The sequence below is a fragment of the Hemibagrus wyckioides genome, linkage group LG13 (genome assembly GCF_019097595.1).
Source record: "Hemibagrus wyckioides isolate EC202008001 linkage group LG13, SWU_Hwy_1.0, whole genome shotgun sequence".
In the NCBI taxonomy this organism is placed as follows: domain Eukaryota; kingdom Metazoa; phylum Chordata; class Actinopteri; order Siluriformes; family Bagridae; genus Hemibagrus; species Hemibagrus wyckioides.
Window position 1 is genome coordinate 7284121 of NC_080722.1, and position 21786 is coordinate 7305906.

Consider the following 21786-nt stretch of genomic DNA (forward strand, 5'->3'; position numbering starts at 1 on the left):
GCATTAAGAAGTACTTCATGTTCCAGGATCTTGATGCATTAGTATTTTTTGACATCCTAGTAGTGGAACAAATTTCATCATATTGTTTTGTCTACTTCTTCAAACAGAGTTTCAAGAAGTGGTTTTCATAAGAGTTTTTTTTTTCTCCCTGGTTCTCTTTTTCTTCTCCTAAGCTGAGCCCAGCTATAGTTAGGGGGTGCTCATGTCTTCTTATAAGGCTGTAATATGAGCCAGTACTCTGGATCAGAGGATGTTAGTGGAGTCTGTGCATAACAAGCTGCTGGAGAACAGGTTTTTTTTGTTTCTCAGTTCATAAACAGACTCTCTCATGTGCTATACCCTTGTTTCCACTCACTTTCTTTACATGTGCTAAAACAGGCTTGTGGGATTGTTATCAGTGATCTGACAGACTCATTTAGAAAGTGAAAGCAAAGAGGAGGCAGTGCAGAAGACTTGGTGCAACAAAGGACCTTTAGTCATTGCTGAGTACTCTCCCTAGGTAGCAGCAACGCTCAAGAACCGTAAGTACTGCGTTATTTGTGGGCTACAGTTCACTGCACTTTTTTCCACATTATGCTCAGGGTGAATTGATGTATATCAAAGGGAAAAACGTAGAGCTAGATCAATAATGATATAAAATGATACACAGAGAAATCCTAAAATCCTAAATTATAATCAGTTTAAAGTTACTATCAGAAGTTCTTGTTGTTTCTGATGAGTTTAGTTCTGTGTTTTAGAAATATCGGGCATTGTTTTTCCTAAGCAGAGTAAAAAAAAAATTTTTTGGGAGGCAGAGAATAGAACAACTTAAATGTATATGATGTGCAGAAACTCTAGAATTAGCTTTTATTTATTATTTTTATTTTATCTGTTAATAGCAGAAATTTTTCTACATGCTGTAAATTGTATTTCTGTTCCTGATTCTTAAAACCCATAATCTGGTGCTGGTAAAATTGTTGCATGTAAGCATAGCTATTATTTCCAGGAACTTGGCTTAGTATCATGTCCTGTTAATAAAGGCATGGTTAAAATGTAACTAATGAGTTATGCAAAGTCCAAATAAGAAAGCTTGCTCGAGTGGTTTTATTTTTTTATTTTTTTTGGGACAGTGCCAAAATGTAGTCACGCATAATAAAATCAGCACAAAGGCACTCTCACTGTGTTTCAATCTAACTGGAAACATATTGTGTTATTCTAGGACAGAGATCATGGCAGGAAGGTGTCTTATCTGCTGCGCACTGATTCAAGTCCTGCTGATCACAGTCTATAGCAGTAAGTAGAAATGATACTTATTAAACACCAAATGTGGATGATGAGTGACATGATATAGTCTGTGCTTTGTTTGTGAAACTGGTATATTTTATTTCCTTTTTTTCTACAGAAATTGAAATAAAGTGTCCAGATCAACATGGGACTGTGGGAAAACCATTACATCTAACCTGCAATGTTAGTTGTACTAATAAAGGCAAACCACTGGACTGTAACTGGAAAACACAAATGAAGAAATTCAGCTGCAGTGAGGGGGAGAATTATACTAGAGGCGGAAATTATACATTTAATTTGACAATTGAAAATCCATCAGTGGATCACAATGGAACATTTACATTTTGGGTCCAAATGAAAACTGGACAAGAATATATTAAATTCAACGTTAAAATAGGTACTTTCCCTTTGTTGTTCCATAACATATATTCATATATATGATTGGAGTGCACATTGTTAAATTTTGTAATGTTTTATTCTTCTGTCTGTGCCTCTTACAGCTGATCCACCTCCTACGACTCCATCTCCACCTCCTGTATCTACTACATCTAAAGGTATGCCATGCCCTTTACTTTCACTGTATTCAATAGGCATATTTTATTTGTTGCCAGAAATTTGATGTGAGGTTTAAAGTAAATGGTGTCCTTTGTCTTTTCACAGAATCAAAAACAGATACTGTTATCGGGGAAAACAATCGTTCATACACACAAATTATTGGTGTACTGTGTGTGTGTGGTCTTACCATAATCGCCGTGCTGGTTCTTTGTCGAAAAAAGGAAACGATAAAATGTCCAGTTTAGAACCATGCACTTGTAAAAATATGACAGGAAAAGAACTTATATAATCACCATACATAGATGTTGCTCAGAAGGTGAGGTTTCTTTTTTTTTTGTGAAATATTCATGTTTTACTTATCACTGTGTGATACTATATTGCTTTTAAACTGCTAATGCACTGGTTTCAAATGATTCATTTTCTGATTTTGAGGCATTACTACACTTATTTTCTCACATCTGTGGTGATTTTAACAGTAGTTTTGTATTTTATTTTATTTTATTCTAACAAATCAGTTGCCTTCTCAGAAAACGTGAAGCTTATTGTTTAAAAACACTTATCACTGGTGCAATACCCGCATGAGAATCACTTACATTAACACAAATGAAATATGGAACATAAATTAGGGCATATAATTCCTCAGACAACTGTTGTACCTTGCAGGACAAAAATACATTTTTGGATGTATACATTTTTGGATGGATGTATGGATTGAAAATAAAAAAAATGTGAAAATGTGATTTTTTCAAAGTATAACCATGATATTAATTATAATGCAGTAATACAGAGTGGTGCAGGTCACTGGATGCATTGTGTTGTATTTTTGTGCACTTTTATATATTTGTATATTTTTGTATTCTTTGTTATTGTACATATCAATTGTTACAACATTAATAAATGTTCATAATTCACACTAAATTTGTTGGATGTTTATCGTTCTGTTGTGCAGAGAAATTGCTATTAGCATTGCCAACAAACCGTAAAAGTTAGCACATGTATTCATGACCATCAGCACAGAGCTGGAACAGAGACCCAACACTTCCTGCACATACAAGCATGTAGAGGATGTTCTCTAGTGTTTTCCTTCATATTTACAAAACAGCAAAAGAATTCGTGCTTTTCCAAAGGAGACTTTTACAAAGGAAGCGGTTAACAATCTTATACAAAACACAGCTATGACAGATGTTTTCAGGAAATATGTATACATGTAATTATAATATAAATTTTATAATATAAACTATCCATCCATCCATCCATCCATTGTCTATACCTGCTTTATTCCTAAGTAGGGTCACGGGGGTCTGCTGGAGCCTATCCCAGTGCACATAGGGCGAAAGGCAGGGGTACACCCTGGACAGGTCTAGTCCCATCTAAAGTTTATTAATTTCATTGCATCTGAAATTCGTTGCCTCTTGAAATCACAAAAATTGCCATAAATTACCAGGCTTTTGTTTGCTCCACTTACAACTGATATTTTTTAAAGTAACTGGAAAATTGTTTAAAAATTGAGTTTATTTTGGTATTCAGGTTTATTTAAAGGTTTAATAAGTAGCTTAAAAGCTGAGCAGAAACCACTCATCTGCTTTAGTGCGGTAGTTTTGCACACTTTCTGCCTTGCACCACTTTCACCCGTCACACGTCTGAACATGTATTGCTGATATAGCCCATTTTTTCGACCTTTTACAATCAAAGGCAACCCATGTATAATGCAGAAGACTGGGACAAGAATGTTGTTGAGCCTCCCAAACCCCCGAGGTCATAAATGAGAATGGGAGTGCTACTCTTTGATGGAGAAGCCCCCAGGACTGTAAGCCATATATTTCTTGTCCATAAGAGATGTTGTGAACTGGAAAACATGCACAGCATTGACGTACTTCTGACTTCTACAACATGTGAGAAGCTAATCCCCCACCCCCACCCCACCCCCGTTTTCATTGCATTTCTTTGGACTTCTTTGGTTTCTTCTAGTGTGTGTTTGCTGTTTGAACATTAACTGTAAAGTCAACTGTTTTAGAAATTACCAACCTGATGTGATGCAATGCCATGTGGTACATCTTCATTTTAAAGGAAGGGTAGTTTGGGCTATTTCTCTGAGTGAAACTAAATAGATGGGGCTTTGCTAAGGCTTAATTTATCCATTTGTTTTCCAGGTTCTTTCCTGATTATGCAAGTCTTTCAGTTCAGTTCAAGTTCACAATTTTTGAATACGAATTCATTTACACACTGACAAATATCTGTAACTCGTGTATACATACATACATATATATATATATATATATATATATATATATATATATATATATATATATATATATATATATATATACTACCAGTCAAAAGTTTGGACACACCTTTGTAATTCAATGTTTTTTGTTTAGGGATTTATTTTCTACATTCTAGAACAATACTGGAGATTTCAAAACTATGAAATAACAGACATGGCTTTAAGTAATCCATATGTAATGATAACAAAAAACAGTCAGTTGTTATTTTAAGACACGAAGGTCAGGTGTTCTGGAATAGTTCTTGCAAGAACAGTATTGTCAAGTGCATTTGCAAAACCCATCAAGCACCATGATGAAACTGGCTCACATGAAGACCATCCCAGTAAAGCAAGACCAAAACTTACCTCTGCTGCAGAGGAGAAGTTCATTTAGAATTACCAGCCTCAGAAATCACCAATTAACCGCACCTCAGATTAGAGCCTCAGATTAGATGAAGGCTTTACAGAGCATCAGTAGCAGACATATCTCAATATCAACTGTTCAAAGGACATTATAGTGTATTTCGGCCGCCTTCAGCATTGTTTTACAATGTAGAAAGAAATAAACATCAGGAAAGACCATGGAATTAGAAGATGTGTCCCAAACTTTTGACTGGTAGTGTATATATATATATTACACTCAGTGGGACCAATGAAATGCCAATAAAACGCAATACACTATTGTTTAGAATGATACAAATTAAAACAACTTATTAATTCAAAGCACACAACAGTGTAAAGAAAAGACACCGGATACGCTTTAAATGTGTGAATATTTTATATGAAGTGAAAATAAGAAACTAAGCAAAAATAACTGAGAAGTAAAAGAGAGCACAGAATGGGAAGAGGAATTTGTACATGTATTTTGCACAGGATGGTTGAATCTAATCTCTGAATCTAGACTGTGGTTAAAACATGTGAGGAACAGCTGCATGGTAATAAACACAAGAAAATAAATCAGACTTTCCTTATATTTACACTAAGATTAAGACTAAACAACTTAAAATGTGGCACCTTTGGGGGAAAACACACAATTTATAGGTGAGCAAAAGTATTGGATCATATAGTCCTAAAGTAAATAAACACTTAATATTTGGTTTGGCATCAAGAGAATGACACATCACAAAAAACTGTTTGCTTGAACAGTTGTTGTTTGTTTCTGGGCCTTTCTCTGTTCAGTCTCCTGTTCAGGAGGTGAAATCCTGCTCAGTTAGGGTTAAGTTGTGGTTATTGACTTGGCCAGTCTAAAGCCTTTCCACCTTTCTCCCTGATGAAGTAATTTCTTGTGTTGGCAGTGTATTCTAGTTCCTCCTGGATACAGACTGGATACAATTCTCTATGAATCTCTGCTACCATCATGATCTATATCAACTAAATCAGAGGTGTCTGTTCCCGTAGTAGCCATGCAAGCCCCTCGCCAAACATTATCCCCCAGTGTGTTTGACTGAAGTGCTTGTTTGTTTTAGATAATGAGCATATCCTGTCTTTCTCCACCCTCTGAACTTATCATGTTGGTATATGGTTTCAGAACAAACATTACCCATCTTTGTTTCTTTACAATATCCAGTCTACCTTCAAATGGTATGCTTTTGGTTCTTTATTTTTCTTCTTTTTTTTTTAGGACATTCCAAAATGTTGTTTTGGCTGCAGCCAGTGCTTCTGAAATGGATCTGATTTTTTCACTCAAGCTTCAAAAAAGCTTGCATTTCTTCTATAGACAGCTCTCTTGTCTTCTTGTTGGTTTATCCTTTTTAACAACAAATACAGTCTTCACAGGTAAAACACAGAGCTCAGACCAGGAGCAGATATTCATTGCTGTTGATTGTTTAAAAAATCAAAACAGTTTGTCACTTTATCCAGCCCCATTGCAATATGTTTCCTCAAATGCCCTCGGAATCAGGATTGGACTTAGTTCTTAAAACCCCTACACACCTCAAGGGCCTCATTTCCAAAATACAGTGCTGCTTGAAAGTTTGTGAACCCCTTGAGCTGTTCAGACTTTTCTGTTGTTTTACCTTGATTTTCTGATTTTATCATCACCTGCTGTTTATAATTTAAATGTCAGATGTATTTTGATCAATTGCATAACCACTTTCCTAAGGATGTCTAATTTGATTGGTCTGCTTAACTGATTAATTAAGCACCCAAATGTGTTTCAGCTGAATCTGTTACCCACTTGACTTTACCAATGCAGCTTGGGTTTCACTTACTTTTGCACATACAATAATTCAGTCTTTCATGTAGTTTTTTGGCTAAAATTCCATCTAAACAAACATAGGCAATTGATCAACATACATCTGGCATTTAATTTATAAAAAGCAGGTGATGATAAGAAAATCAAGGTAAAAAAACAAGAGAACACTCTGAACAGCTCAAGGGGTTCACAAACTTTCAAGCAGCACTGTATATAACTTAATTATGACATTCCAAAATACATCACTAGAGAAGAACAAAACAGAATGGATAGGAGAGTTGGGGATTGACATATCCGAGGACACTTGGGATAAAGCTGTGGACCGAATAAATAGGACTTCATCCAGTGCACAACTCAATCTGATTCAGATGAAAGTTCTCTACCATTTTCACATTTTACAAAACATCGTATCACCCCCCCCCACACACACACACACATTATTTTATTTTATTTTATTTTATTTTATTTTATTTTATTTTATTTATTTATTTATTTATTTATTTATTTATTTATTTATTTATTTATTTTATTTTATTTTATTTTATTTTATTTTATTTTATTTTATTTTATTTTATTTTATTTATTTTTGTTTGTTTTGTTAAGACAGTAATTTGTAATTTAGTCTGTTTTGTTGAGACAGAATTTGTGGCTAGAAAAAGTGAAAAAATCAATACCTTTGAAAGTGCCTTTGTCACTGAACACTTTCAATGTACCTTTTTCTGACAAAAATCTAAAAAAAAAAACACACACATGGGCAGCAAGAAACCCCTATCATCCCCATGTCACAATATTTTTGATCTCTTGTAAAATGGGTGGGTTCTAACAAAAGGTGCTATGTTCTAGGTTGTTTAGCAGTCTAGCTGTAACTATCAGGACATGACAGATGAAATTCTGATCTACCAACTCAATTAATCTTTTAGTAATCTCAAACCAGAATGTCTTGAGAGTATAATAATAATAATAATAATAATAATAATAAGAAGAAGAAGAAGAAGAAGAAGAAGAAGATGTAACAGTAATCTAATCAAAGCTTTATAAATGCATGGACTAGTTTCTCGGCATAATGGATTACTAGTATATGTTGTGATGTTTCTCAGATGATAATATTCAGGTCCCTTCTGTTACTCGAAATAGAACCAAATTGCCATGAAGGTGTAACCCAAGCTCCGAAAGACAAATATCTCTGTCCCTCTCCCTCCACTAGTTCATCAAGGGTTTCAAGGGAAAGTGAACACATCATATAGAGAAACATTTATCTCAAGTCCTAAATTATAAATCTGTTGTTTTTTGTTTGTTTTTGTTTGTTTGTTTTTTTCAATTGCTCAATTGCTCACAGAAAATCCATCATTTCCATTTGGGATTGCTTGCTCTAACAATATTCCATTAGGTCTCACTAATAAACAAAATAACCTAACCAGTCAGTTTACGGTCTTTGCATTTGCACATTGTATTCTAGTAGTGCTGTGTATGAGAAATCGTGTGAAATATGAGCTTATAAATTTGACTCTTGGTAAAAGATGCTTTCACTATCACTTAGACCCACACCTGCATTCCTTCTACACAGGAATCAATGTGATGGTTGAGACAGATAAAGTGTACATCTGCATTCACATCCGAGCCCTGTGACCTGAGATAAGAAGACAAGGTCGTTTTGTGTCCTTGTTTTGACATGTTTTCAGCCTTGGGCATTAATTCAAGGCCTAGACCATAACACTAGGAACCTTTAAATCTGGGAGGTTGTTGGACACGGATCGTTTTGAGCGACGGACGTGTTTACTGTTTTATGTTTGTTGCAATGAAACTTTCAACTTTTTCAGCTTATTTCGTTATTTTTGTTATTATGACATGACAGTTTGGGCAATCTGCATGAGTGTCATTAGCCTCGAAATGGATAAATACGGTGCCAAGCGATTATTTTAATCTTTTACCCTGACTAGTCGAGCAAAGTCCAGCCTAGAGATATGTGTCAAAGTGAATGCCGGGTACAGGAGCGACCCTGATGGTGCTGAAAGGATATTAGAGGCTTTTTCATCTTAACAAAGGGCTTTATAAGCAGCTTATTATCCTGTTACTCAGCAAAGCAGCTCATTCATTCAGTTCCTCGACTTTCTGTGTAAACATGAGGATCATCAAGAGATCCTTTCTCTTCATGCCCAGTCTCCTGCAAGCATCAAGATGTCACTCTGCTCCTTCATCACCAGGTAAGTGTTCAGGAAATTGTAATCACTCTTGACAGCTTTGCAGTTCAACAAATGATTCATTTTAAGGGTTTGTTTTGTGTACAACATCCAGTATTCGTTATAGCGACTTCATTTTTTGCTTTAATTGGTTATTTGGTTTTGTTTTGGTTGCAGCTTGTGCACATGTTCATTGATACCGTTCATTGGGCTTAGGGCATGAGCATGCAAGGGTCCAAAGTACAGATACTGATCTTACACACACACAGAAACACAATGCCACAGTGTGTAAATTTTAAAAGAATATCCACGAAGTAACACAACCTCAGGGACACCACAACTAAGTACATGGACAAAGGGGTGTTTAGGTTTTCAGTGTGCCACTCCAAAGTGGCCAATTTACACTGAACTTGGTCTGTAAGACCCAGGCCTCATGATAAGCATGTGCACAGAATTTAAAGCCAGTGAACATAAAGCATTGCAGAGATATGGCCACTCGCCCTTTTATGGCACCTTCAAGGGCGAATACACTGTGGCTATATTGTTCAACCACAACAAACCGTCTTCTGTTAAGTCCTAAAGACTGTCATTTTCAACTCCTCGCTTTGCCATAACTTTAGGAGGAGATGGTTGAATGTGATTTTAGGAAAATGGAAACACAAAATGGCTGAGAAGTTCCCAGAGAGGATCCTTAACTTTGATAAAGCATAGAAAAATTTAGTTAAATTATCTGCTTTAGTGCTAGAGACGTGAAAGATTTTTTTTAATGGTATAGCACCCCCAAGTAACCAAATTTCATGAAACATGGTGCATAACCATGATTGCTATTTGGCATCACACCAACAAGAAATTTGATTGAAACATCTGCCTTAAATCTAAAGTTATAGCATTTGAATCATTGTTTATTAATAATTGTCTGTCGACTGGGACGGTTCCAGCCTGTTTTAAACTCGCTACTGTACCCCAATTCTCAAAAAAGCCTCACTTGATGCAGCAATATATTCAAATTATAGACCCATCTCTAATTTGCCGTTTTTATCCAAAATTCTTGAAAAATTCATTAATGGAATTAAATTAATTCCATTTCTGACATTTTTCAGTCTGGCTTCAAACCCCTGCATAGTACTAAGTCTGCGCTGTTAAAAGTTTTTAATGATATTTTAATAACCACAGATGCCGGTAATACCATGGCTTTAGTGCTGTTAGACTTGAGTTCAGCTTTCGATTTTGTGGACCACAGGATTCTTTTATCCCGGCTCGAACACTCCATGGGCATCTTGGGTACGGTTTTGAAATGGTTTCAATCTTTTCTGTCTAATAGAAGTTTTTCTGTTAGTTTAGGCCCTCTTTCTTCCTCAATGGCTCAATTTACTTGTGGTGTACCCCAGGGATCGATTTTAGCACCATTGCTATTTTCGCTGTATATGTTACCTCTGGGATCCATTATGAGTAAATTTGGGATATCTTACCACTGTTATACAGACAATACACAGCTCTACATACCCATAAAACGTAACGATAACCTAGCATACAAAAGACTGGAAGCCTGTCTACACGAAATCAAAGAGTGGCTTACAAATAACTTTATGTTGCTTAATGATGAGAAAACTCAAATCATTCAATTTGGGTCAAAAGAGCATTCGGGTGATTTTATCGACCTTGGCGCACTCGCTTCATATCTTACCCCAGTTGTCAAAGATCTTGGATTCCACCTAGATAATAGTCTCAAATTAGATAAACAAATTAATACAATAGTGAGTACCAGTTTCTATCAAATTCGTCGATAAGCCAAAGTTAAACCTTTCTTAAGCAGGAAAAGTTTTGAAACCGTTATCCACGCTTTTATTTCTACACGTCTCGACTATTGTAATTCTTTGTATGCCGGGTTACCTCTCTCTTCCATTTCTCGCCTTCAGATGGTCCAAAATGCGGCTGCCCATCTACTTACGCGTACCCGCAAACGAGACCATATCACACCAATTTTACGCTCCCTGCACTGGCTGCCAGTCTGATATCGAATTGATTACAAAATTCTGTTATTTTTCTATAAAGCTCTTAACAACTTCGCTCCAAGTCATCGCTCCGATTTACTCACCACTTACAATCCCGCTAGGTCACTTAGATCCCAAGATGGTCATCTTTTGTGAATACCATGGTCTCGCCTGCAACGCAGGGGAGACAGAGCCTTCGCAGTAGCTGGTCCTAAGCTGTTGAACAGCCTGCCATCACCCATTAGAACTGCTTCCACGTTAGCTGAATTCAAATCTATGTTAAAAACGCGTTTCTTTTCTTGTGCTTTTAATTGTTTGTAATGTGTATGTGTCTTCCTGCTCTTATCCTTATTTATTTTTATTTTTTCCTTATCTTTGTACAGCACTTTGGCAAACTAAGGTTGAATTTAAATGTGCTTTAGAAATAAAATTGAATTGAATTGAAATTGAATTCTCCGTTATTCCGGTATAGTACCCTTGTGCTGCCAAATTTCATGAAACTTAATGGGTACCCAAAATTCCTCCTAGAAATAAAGTACATGGAATTTTACAACTCCAGCCACGCATTGCTGGCATGGAACTCACTTCCTGTTTTGGCATCTTTGACATAGAATTCATCGGTGGCCAACAGTGGCCATATTGTTTCAGCAAAATTCTTTGAATAATTTTTGACAGAACCCTCTGTATAATCTACAACAATGTTGCCACTGTCATCTGACATACTATATTTGGCGGTGATAGGATCAACAATCTAGGATTAGTTTAAAAAAAAGGAGTTTAAAATGGCGTAAATTAAAGCCAGCGAGTGCGTTCGAATTGACGCGGATTCAAGGACAAAAGAAAGGTCAGAACGTCCACACCCTCCTCACTAGCAGAGCCATCGGCATCACTGCAGATAGTTCACACCCGTCAAACCTCCACTTCAGCCTACTGCCTTCAATGAGCCACAAGGCTTTTTAACTGCTTCATCCATCATGCTGTCAGGATGCTCCCCCCTCTCCCACCTACTCCTGAACTCAAAAAAATCTACAGCTTCTTTCTTTGCACATAAGTCACTTTATACTCTCTGCAAAACTCTGCACACATGGACCTGTTTACAAGACACATATTCAAAACGTTACATATACAAATTATCATGTAAATCTTTACAATCTGCTACTGTCATACGGCTGCTATCTGTCTTGCACCTTACAAATGCCTTTATACTCCGAACTACTGAATGTTTACATTTATGACATAATTCACAGTTTACATTTACTCAGATGTATATTCATTCAGATGTTTAGAAGATATATTCACTCAGTTTATTTATGTCTATTTCTGACAATTACCTTCACACAAAAATCTGTTTCTATATTGCACTGACTGCGTTGCCAATGTAAACACTTGATGAGAGAGAAGAGAAACGGTATTTCGATTCCTCTGTATGTCTGCACATTTGGTGGTGTTGACAAATAAAAAACCTTGAACCTTGAACTCTAGGACAGTTTTAACGGTTTAAAAGTTATAAGCAAAAATGTACTTTGAAGTGTACTTTCAGAGTTCAACAAACACCATTAATCACCGATTTAACAAATGAACAAATAAATATCCTAAAGAAACCCCATCTTTTTATTAACTGTTTTATTTTATTTTTTTTATTTAGCTTTTATTATTAGTCTTACTTTACCTGGCCTCTTTATTTTTTTTACATACCTTTTTATCTTTTTCATTTATTTGTATTTTTATTATTAATTATTTAGTTTATTATTATTATTATTATTATTATTATTATTATTATTATTATTATTATTATTATTATTATCATCATTATCATCATCATCATCATCATTATGTGGTTTGTTTTCTTTTCAGCATGGAGGCTATTCTCCGCAGTTGCCTCGAGTCCAAAGGTATGCATCGTGGGAGGAGGTCCTGCAGGCTATTACACAGCACAACATCTCCTCAAGGTTAGATTCCACTTTCCATAACAATATCTTATCTCCCAATCCTCTGAAAGCCCCAGTCCCAGTATAAAGAACCTGCAGTTACCTTGGAATGACTGTCTTTCATCCTCCTGTTAATGAGTGTGAATATCAAGGTTTTAAACATGTTGCCCTCCATAATATTAAAATGATTGATTAACCCTAAGTAAATAGTTCACAGTGCCTTTAAGATTCATCAACCTGTCTTTCTGCTTGTTTGTGTGCGTGAGAGAGAGAGAGAAGGCATTTTCGGAATCTCAGTTACCCATGAAATTTAGAAAGATAAGTACTGGATGTTTTGTTTTGGCACAAACTTAAAAACCCAAACCTAGATCAAGGTCCATATTTCTTATGGAATTTTATTTTTAACATGATTTAAATTCAAAAAGACAAATAAATAGCATAATGCTTATAGAAGATCACGTAAATAAAGACGTACAATTCCATGCAGGATAAGGCATCAGGATTTTAAAGAATAAGACATGAAAGGCTGGTGAGGTTTCTTTAAAATGACTATTTGCTCTAACTACAAAGGAGTCCTCTAGTGTCCTTGTGGTTTAATGTCTAGGATCCTGGTTTAAGGATTCCATTTTGATTTCTGGATACCATCATTCCAGTCCCCAAGAAACCTTCCACCACATGATTAAATGTCACTCTGACAAAGTCCTTTGACAGCTGGTATCTGCCCAGCTGAGAATTATCACAGGACAGTTACTGGATCCTCTGTAGTTTGCTTACTGAGCAAACTGGTCAGTGGATGACGTGGTCAACATGGGGCTATACTACATCCTGAAACACCTTGACTGCCCAGGGACATATGCACAGGTTGCGTTTGTTGACTTCAGTTCGGTTTTTAACTCAATACTTCTGGAAATACTCGCCTCTAAAGTCCGACAGGTGACAGTCCTGCCATCTGTCAGTGGCCCACTTGCTTCCTGACAGTTACCTCCAGTATACAGACGGTCAGCAGTGGCACTCCCTAGATATGTATCCTCTCCCCACTGCTATTTTCCCGTTATACTAATGACTGCACCTCTAAGGACACATCTGTTAAACCGAAGTTCCAAGATGGCAATGACTGATTCTGCATATTGGCAGGAGGTGAAGCAGCTGGTACTATGATGCAGTCAGAGTGATCTGGAACTGAACTCACTCAAAACTGTGCAAATGACAGTGGATTTTAGAAGACACCCGTCAATAATGCTCCCCCTCACAATATCCAACAGTCCAGAATCTTATGTAGAGACGTTCAGTTTTTGACATCCATTTTCCAGGACCTGAAGTAGGAGTCCAACATAAACATCTTCAAAAAGGCCCAGCAGAGAATATACTTTCTGTGCCAATTGAGGAAGTGTGGTCTGCCACATTTGTCTGTTGGTGCAGTTCTACATTGCAGTTCTTGAATCCGTACATCTATCACCGTCTGATTTGGTGTAGCAACAAAACAGGACAGGTACAGACTGCAGCAAATAGTAAAACCAGCATCAGCGCTCCTCTGGCCACTCTTCATGACTTGTACTCCACAGGAACCAGGAAACAGGAGGGAAAAATCATTACAGACCCCTCAAATTCAAATTTTATTGGTCACATACGAAATCATACACAGTACGACATGTAGTGACATGTAGTGTAGTGTAATGCTTTTTACGACTGTCTTACATAAAAAAGAAAAAAGAAAAATTTAAAGTGTGGACATGAAAAATAGGGGGTATAGTTAAGAATATATAGGGAAAAGTAGGGAAAATTAAATGGTAGAAATCACAAACGAAAATAACTTGAAAGTCAAGTGTCAGATATGCATATGCAAATATATGTCTATGTATGTATATATAAATATATATATGTAGTATCAATATAGCAGTAAATATTATAAATAATGAAAAATAAAATAAAAATAATAATAATAAAATAGTAATAATATAATATATAATGTATACAAATATAAAACTGCTATATAAACTAAATATAAAAAAACAAATATAAATATAAAAACAAAAATATAATACACAGGTATAATACAGTACAATATAGTATATATATAGTATATGTGAAAAATAGAACAATATAAATAAATATATATGTGTAGACTATAATATATAGAAGGTACAGTATATGCATATATGTAGATAAAAAGGTGAAATGGTGTAGCAAATGAATACAGTATGTACAGTGTGCATATGTAAGATAAATGTCCAATTGAACAGGGAGTAAAGTGTCAGTGCAGTGTGCACACAAAGATGTACAGAAAAGATGTACAGTGAGAGTGTTATTGTGTGTACAGAGTAGTGCAGAGTACAAAGATGTCCTCACTCGACAATTTTTTTCAACTACTGACTGGCAGGCATCTACAGAACATTATACACTGAAACAAGGCACAGTTTCTTTCTGCAGGCAATCACCTTCAAACAGCTGACCAACATACTAAATACAAACCTGTTATACTTCACTTTACATCTACATACACTGCTCATAAAAAGTTAAGGATATTCGGCTTTCGGGTAAAATTTCAGGATGCACCTAAAATGCACTATAACCTTTACAGGTGAACTTAATTTGACCTTCTCTATACTTTTGAATGCACATGTCCAACTGTTCAGTGTTTCAGTACTTTTTGCATAACTTGCTGGTGTTTGATTCATGAATCGACCAATACATTTTCTGGCTCAATTAGAATTGGTATTTAAACAGTCCTCTTCATCCTGCTGTTCACATTTTGACATCATGAGACCAAGACAACACCTAACAATTGATAAACAGTACCTCGCCATTGCGAGGCTTCAAACAGGATGTTCTCAGAGGGAAGTGACCACTGAGCTTAGAGTGTCACAGAGTGTCATCAGCTGGTTGCGACAGAGATACAGAGAGACTGGAAGAGTCACAGAAAGGCATAAAAGTGGACGTCCTTTGGCCACATGCCACGTTGATGCCCGCTTCATTGTGAACAGTGCCCTGCGGAACTGGATGATGAATGCCACTCAACTCCAGGCACATTTAAGGGAGGTGAGAGGCACCCAAGTGTCACGTCAGACCATTCAAAATGGTTTACATCAGCATGGTTTGCATGCTAAACGACCTGCAAGGGTACCTGACCACACCACCAGGCACAGGTGTCATCGTCTTGCATGGGCCAGGGAGTATTTACGTTGGACGAGGGACCAAGGGGCCTCAGTGCTGTTCTCTGATGAAAGTCGATTCACGTTGAGCAGAAATGATGGCCGCCAACGATGTTGGAGACGTCAAGGAGAGCACTATGCATCAGCCACTGTTGTGGTGGTGTTACAGTCTGGGCAGGTGTGTCTACTCAATACCGAACTGCCCTACATCTTGTGAATGGTACAGTGACAAGCCAATACTACCTGAATAACATCATTAATCCAGTCATTGTGCCCCTGGATGAACAACACAGGCCTAATTTCATCTTCATGGACGACAATGCTCCAGCTCATCGAGGTCGCATCATTAGGGAACGGCTGCTGGAGGCTGGGGTACCTCAAATGGAGTGGCCTGCACTTTCTCCAGACCTGAATCCCATAGAAAACCTATGGGATCAGCTGAGGCGCCGTGTGGAGGCTCGTAACTCTGCACCCCAGAACCTCAATGACCTGAGGGCTGCCCTTCAAGAAGAGTGGAATGCCATGCCTCAGCAGACAATAAGTCGACTCGTGAACAGCACGAGACGTCGTTGTCAAGCTGTAATGTCAAGGGCACATGACAAATTATTGAGACATTGACATTTTTTGTTGTGGTATACCCGCTGATGAGGAAATCACCATTGTATGCTTCTACTTAAATGCCCTACTTTCATGATATAACTGTAGCATGAACTTTTTACATTTTCCATAAATTTCACCTAAAACCCAAATATCCTTAACTTTTTGTGAGTAGTGTATACTGTACTGTAAGAACAGTCACTCACCACTTCATCCCCATAACTTACACAGATTATTGTTGCACTACTATGCACTAGCTCACTTTATATACACTATATTCTCAGAAGCTTTGGGTTGTCTGCCATTACATGCACATGAATGTTATATGGAGTTGGCCCGCACTTTGCAGCTATAACAGCACCTTTTCACAAGGTTTAGGAATGTGTCTATGGGAATTTTTGACCATTCCTGTAGAAGCGCATCTGTGAGGTCACACCAAACACTAAATTTGCTCATCTATGTCTTTATGGACTTTGCTTTGTGCACTGATGTGCAGTCATATGGTAACAGGAAGGGACCATCCCCAAACTGTTCCCACAAAGTTGGGATGTCTTGGTATGGTGAAGCATTAAGAGTTCATTTCACTGGAACTAAGGGGCCGAGCCCAACACCTGAACTCAATGATTTGGAGGGGATTTATTGTGGATTTTTTTTTTTTTTTTTTTTTTTAGATTTTTTAAGATTTTTTTTGTTTGCAAATTAAATGGATAGTGTAGTAATTTTTCTGTACCTCTGAGGGTCACCAACAACCGGTACCAAATTCCTTGAGCGTGTAAAAACATACTTGACCAATAAACCTGATTCTAATTCTGCGCTCGCAGATCACAGGCCGGCTTTGATTCCCAGGCAAGGAAGCATCCCAGGCATTAGGGGTTGCACAATCCAGTACACTGTCAGTGCTAGTACAGAGACTGGGTTATGTCCAAAAATGCATCCGGTGTTAACCCGTGCCAAATATCAAGATCATCTGGACAGCAGCCAAAAGACGTAATTAAATGTAATTATGTGTTTATAGAAGGATGTGGGTAAAAACTGAAAGTGTTTGACTTTGACTTGTCCACTGCTGAAACAGTTTTGGTGGCAGAGCTGCATGAAATGGAAGAAGAGCATTTGTATTGTGAAAAATGACTTGATCTCACTAATTAGTATTTGTTTTGAAAAACCAAACCTGATGGAAAGTTTGCCTGGAGGTCAATAAGACAACAAGGGTCAAAACTGTAAAGTTCAAAGAAGGTTTTGGTTTCAGGTTGACTTTACAGACATCTAAATTTGGATGAATAGATACAGGATATAACACAGTCTTGTACATTTTCCTTTTAAGTTCTGCTTATAACTGGTATATAAATGGTATACGCCTGCTATAGAACAACAGCAACCACACTGTATTAGTAACATTTTCTATTAGTATGGATTTCTCCTGGTTTGTTTCTCACAATTTTTACCATTTGTGATGTACTTTTATAGCTGGATATGTCACACAATAGGAAAACTATCAAAGACACTAACATGTACAAAACCAATGTACTACCAATTAGACAGACTTCTTTTGCTTTAATTCTGATTTTGGACTGAATTCACCCAAATGTCAGAATATCCAGGCAAACAAGTCACATCATTTGTTTCAAGTGACCGTGGAAAAAATGTGATGCAAAAAGAAAACAACACTAGGACGATGCCAGGAACAAATTAGACCAGAAATAGTTTCACTGATCTGTTTAAAAGAATAACAATGTTAACAATGCTGCTCAGTGACTGTTGTAAAGAAAAAGGAAAGGATTATAGAGCTTTATCTGACTATGCAGGATTGTTCAAAAACAACCTGTTTCAGAAAGTATTATAGAAAAGAAAGCAAAACTGGCCATAGCATGTAATCTACCGAATTCTCTCATCCAGTACTTTTGTATTTTTCAGCAGGAAGAAATTAAGGGGAAATAGTTTGCGAAGTAAATTTTTTTAAGCAGAACAGGATGTCTATTATATTATATTACAGGGTTTTTTTCACTTCCTACACAGTGCACCCCCACACATCTTCACAGGCTTTCACACATCTGGCCCTGGATGATGAGTGCATTTTGGAGTGATTTCTTTGGGACTTTGGGATTAATCGAAGGTGTTCGATTAACTAAAAATCTGATTTTCGTGACCAGTGAACGCACAGCTCCTTGCTTTTCATGATGCTTTTTGTTTAGGTGTAACACACCTCTGAGTTCTTCCAGAAACAGGTGTATTATGTTATGTATCGCTTATGGAGATACATAACACTTTAATTGCACACAGTTGGACTTTGTTCAGTCATTTGGTTCCTGAAGCTAACTGGTTACTCCACATGCTTGACTGCTTATGCAATTGCAAGGTTTTTTTATTTGTAAATCATTTTGATCTCTCCGCTCCAGATCCGTTTTGTGAGTTGTGTTTTGTAGATTCGTGACTTAAAGCCCATATAAATGGATCTGGTTTAAGCATTTAGATTTGACTAAAGTGTGATATCTGATGTAAATGTAAATGCAATTTTCGAATACATTTCTTTTTTCATTTCTTTGGCAGACACCCTTATCCAGAGTGAGGTACAAAAGTCTCTATCAATTAATACATGAACACTGGTTAACTAGGTCACAATCTTAGGATGCCATCTGCCTAAAAGCTTTGTTGAGAGGACATATAGGACTTTTTTAAATACATAAAACAAACAGGTAAAATAAGGTAAAATTAAAAAATGTTTTTCAGGAAGACATTTCGGGCATTCACCCTTGTGCAGATGGACTTACTTTTTATCTCATTTTATACAACTGAGAAATTAAGGATTAAGGGCCTTGCTCAAGGGCCCAGTGGTGGCAGCTTGGTGGATTTGGGATTTGAACTCATAATCTTCCATCACCTTACTCACTAAGCTACCACTTCACTCGTCGTTTGCAGACAGCCAGTGACTCAACTGTTTGGACATCTATGGAAAGATTATTTCACCTAGAACAGTGTATTCAACTGCTATAATGAGATAAATCTGGATTTTCTGTGTGTAGGTCCATTGTTTAACATAATACACTGACAAGTGTTTTAAGAGTATTCAACCTGAGTATATATGTGTGTATATATTCTTCTTCTTCTTCTTTTGGCTTTTTCCTTCAGGGGTCGCCACAGTGAATCATCTCTCTCCACCTATCCCTATCTTCTGCATCCTCAACACTTGCACCCACTAGCTTCATATCCTCATTCATTACATCCATATACCTCTTCTTTGGCCTTCCTCTATGCCTCCTGCCTGGCAGCTCCATGTCCAACATTCTCCTACCAATATACTCACTCTCCCTCCTCTGGACATGTCCAAACCATCTTAATCTGACCTCTCTAACTTTGTCCCCCAAACGTCCAACATGAGCCGTCCCTCTGATGTACTCGTTCCTAATCCTGTCCAACCGTTTGACTCCCAAGGAGAACCTCAACATCTTCAGCTCTGACTCCTGTCTCTTCTTCAGTGACACTGTCTCTAAAACATACAGCATGGCCGGTCTCACCACCGTCTTGTACACCTTCCCCTTGATTCTATATATATATGTGTGTGTGTGTGTGTGTGTGTGTGTGTGTGTGTGTGTGTGTGTGTATATATATATATATATATATATATATATATATATATATATATATATATATATATATATATATATATATATAATATATATATATATATATATAGTAAAGAAAAAGAACCTACATGCAACAATTTTTAAGTAAAGGATAATTTTTTTTTCAGGGTATAATTTTCCTTATTAAATAAATGAAGGAACAAAAAAGACTTTGAACAAATATTATTGCAATGAGAAATTCCAATTTATTACTAAAACTCCTTACAGATTACAGACTTGCCTTTATTACAGGCTACTCATAAGACATATATTTTTTGATTAAAACTTAAATGAATCTTATTAAAGAATGGTAACAAAATCTGCCTGAATGTCAGATTATTAAGAAAAACCCAAGTTTACCTGGAGGTAAGTTACTGTGTAAAAGTTCATTTGTGTATAAGAAAATGAAGCTGCAATACAATTGAACAATGCTGATGAAATTGGACTGCTGCCTTTTTTCCATGAACAACAATGACATTGTTGGCTTTTCAGCTCAGTTCCTGTTTGAAAAAGAAAAGAAGGAACTATAACACAGGGCTGTGTTGTTTTTTATTTGAGGATGCAGGAACTCATTATACATGAATGAACTGTATTGAAATGACATGAAGCGCCCTTCACTTAAAAATGACACTTGCTTTTGGATTTATTTTTTTCCCTCTTGGTGTGCCCTGCTGTTTTTCACAAATTTCCGCAAACCCTGCTGTGGTTCAGTGATTCCCACTGGGATGAGACTCTGTCTCAGGCAAGGCTTCTGTATAGGGTTGAGACTCACCAAATTTGTGATGAGGTGCTTATAAAGTTGTAGTGGAGCTGGCACAATCCATCCATCCATTACAATCCATCTCTGTTTATTCTATGCATTTGTATTAGGTTTCTGCATAATATTACCACAAATAATCCTTAAATAAACTTTAATTATTTAAACTCTTCTTTGGTGAATGAAGCTTTGCTGATTTGGCACAGGAAGAGACGGTTTCATTAAGCAGAATCATATCAAAGAAGAGCTGCAAGAACATATTAAAATAGCCCTTCTTTCCCGTAAGTTGTAGTGGTCATACTTATCTGTAGCAAGAAATGCGGAAAAAAAACTAGACTGGGAAGTAAAAGTATTTGAACTGCAAATGAAACCAAGAAGCACTCTCCATGTCCATACATTATAAATCATCCTTACTAAGCACCCAGTAACAGCTCAGTGGTTTTCCAAAAATCTCTCGGCGCCTATGCAGGCCTGAAGTTCTTTTTAATCCCTTGAATTTCATGATGCTGTCTGGCCAGGTATGCTCTTTAACTAACTCTGGAGCTTTCCCAGTATAAAACGGCTACATCGTCATGATATCATCAGAAGACGAGGAATATAATCTGCGATTAATGCTATAACGGGGTATATAGATTACAGATGACGGGCAATAGAAGAAGAAGCTCCATAGAAGAGAACAGTTCGCTTAAATGGCTGATGTTGTAAGGGCAAAGAAATGATGAAAAGCTGCTCTCAGAATAAGAGAAGTAAAGTTTACCTGTTCCTTGCATTAGATCTTTAAAACTTGAAGATCCAGTATGATTCACCACATCAAAGTACGATAACTCTTACCTTTTCAGCACTCAGTCATTCAAATATAAATTTCCATTTTAAACTTTATTATTTTTATCATGTTATTTCAAAATGTTTATATTCCGTTGAGACAAAGATAAGTCCATTCTTAAAAATGCTATACAAATAAAATTGTCTTGACAATGACTGCTGGATCAAACCAAAGCATAAGACCAAATCTATTCCTGTTCAATACACAGTAATCAATCCATTTGTGAAATATTTATTTAAGTGTATGTGCTCTGTTTCAGGCCAGGAGTGATATGGTGGTGGATATCTACGAGCGTCTCCCTGTCCCCTTTGGCCTGGTTCGGTTTGGGGTGGCTCCCGATCACCCTGAGGTTAAGGTGAGATTTTTCCATTCTTGTTTGTGGTAGACAAGAAGCAAATAATGATACAAGAGTTGACATTATTGTTATGTGAATTGTTGGTACGTCAGATGCAGCTACAGCAACAGGTCTAAG

General features: G+C 36.8%; 1 protein-coding gene across 2 annotated transcripts in view; it reads left to right on the forward strand.

The window, feature by feature from the left end:
- Positions 1-8020: 8020 nt before the first annotated feature.
- The window catches only part of fdxr (ferredoxin reductase), a 32581-nt gene continuing 18815 nt past the window's right edge, over positions 8021-21786 (forward strand). For both annotated transcript variants that reach the window (XM_058405500.1, XM_058405501.1), the window contains exons 1-3: positions 8021-8476; positions 12298-12392; positions 21574-21669. In XM_058405500.1, the coding sequence (XP_058261483.1) occupies positions 8395-8476; positions 12298-12392; positions 21574-21669 (273 nt within the window). In that variant the 5' untranslated portion in view covers positions 8021-8394. The remainder of the gene's footprint in view (positions 8477-12297; positions 12393-21573; positions 21670-21786) is intronic.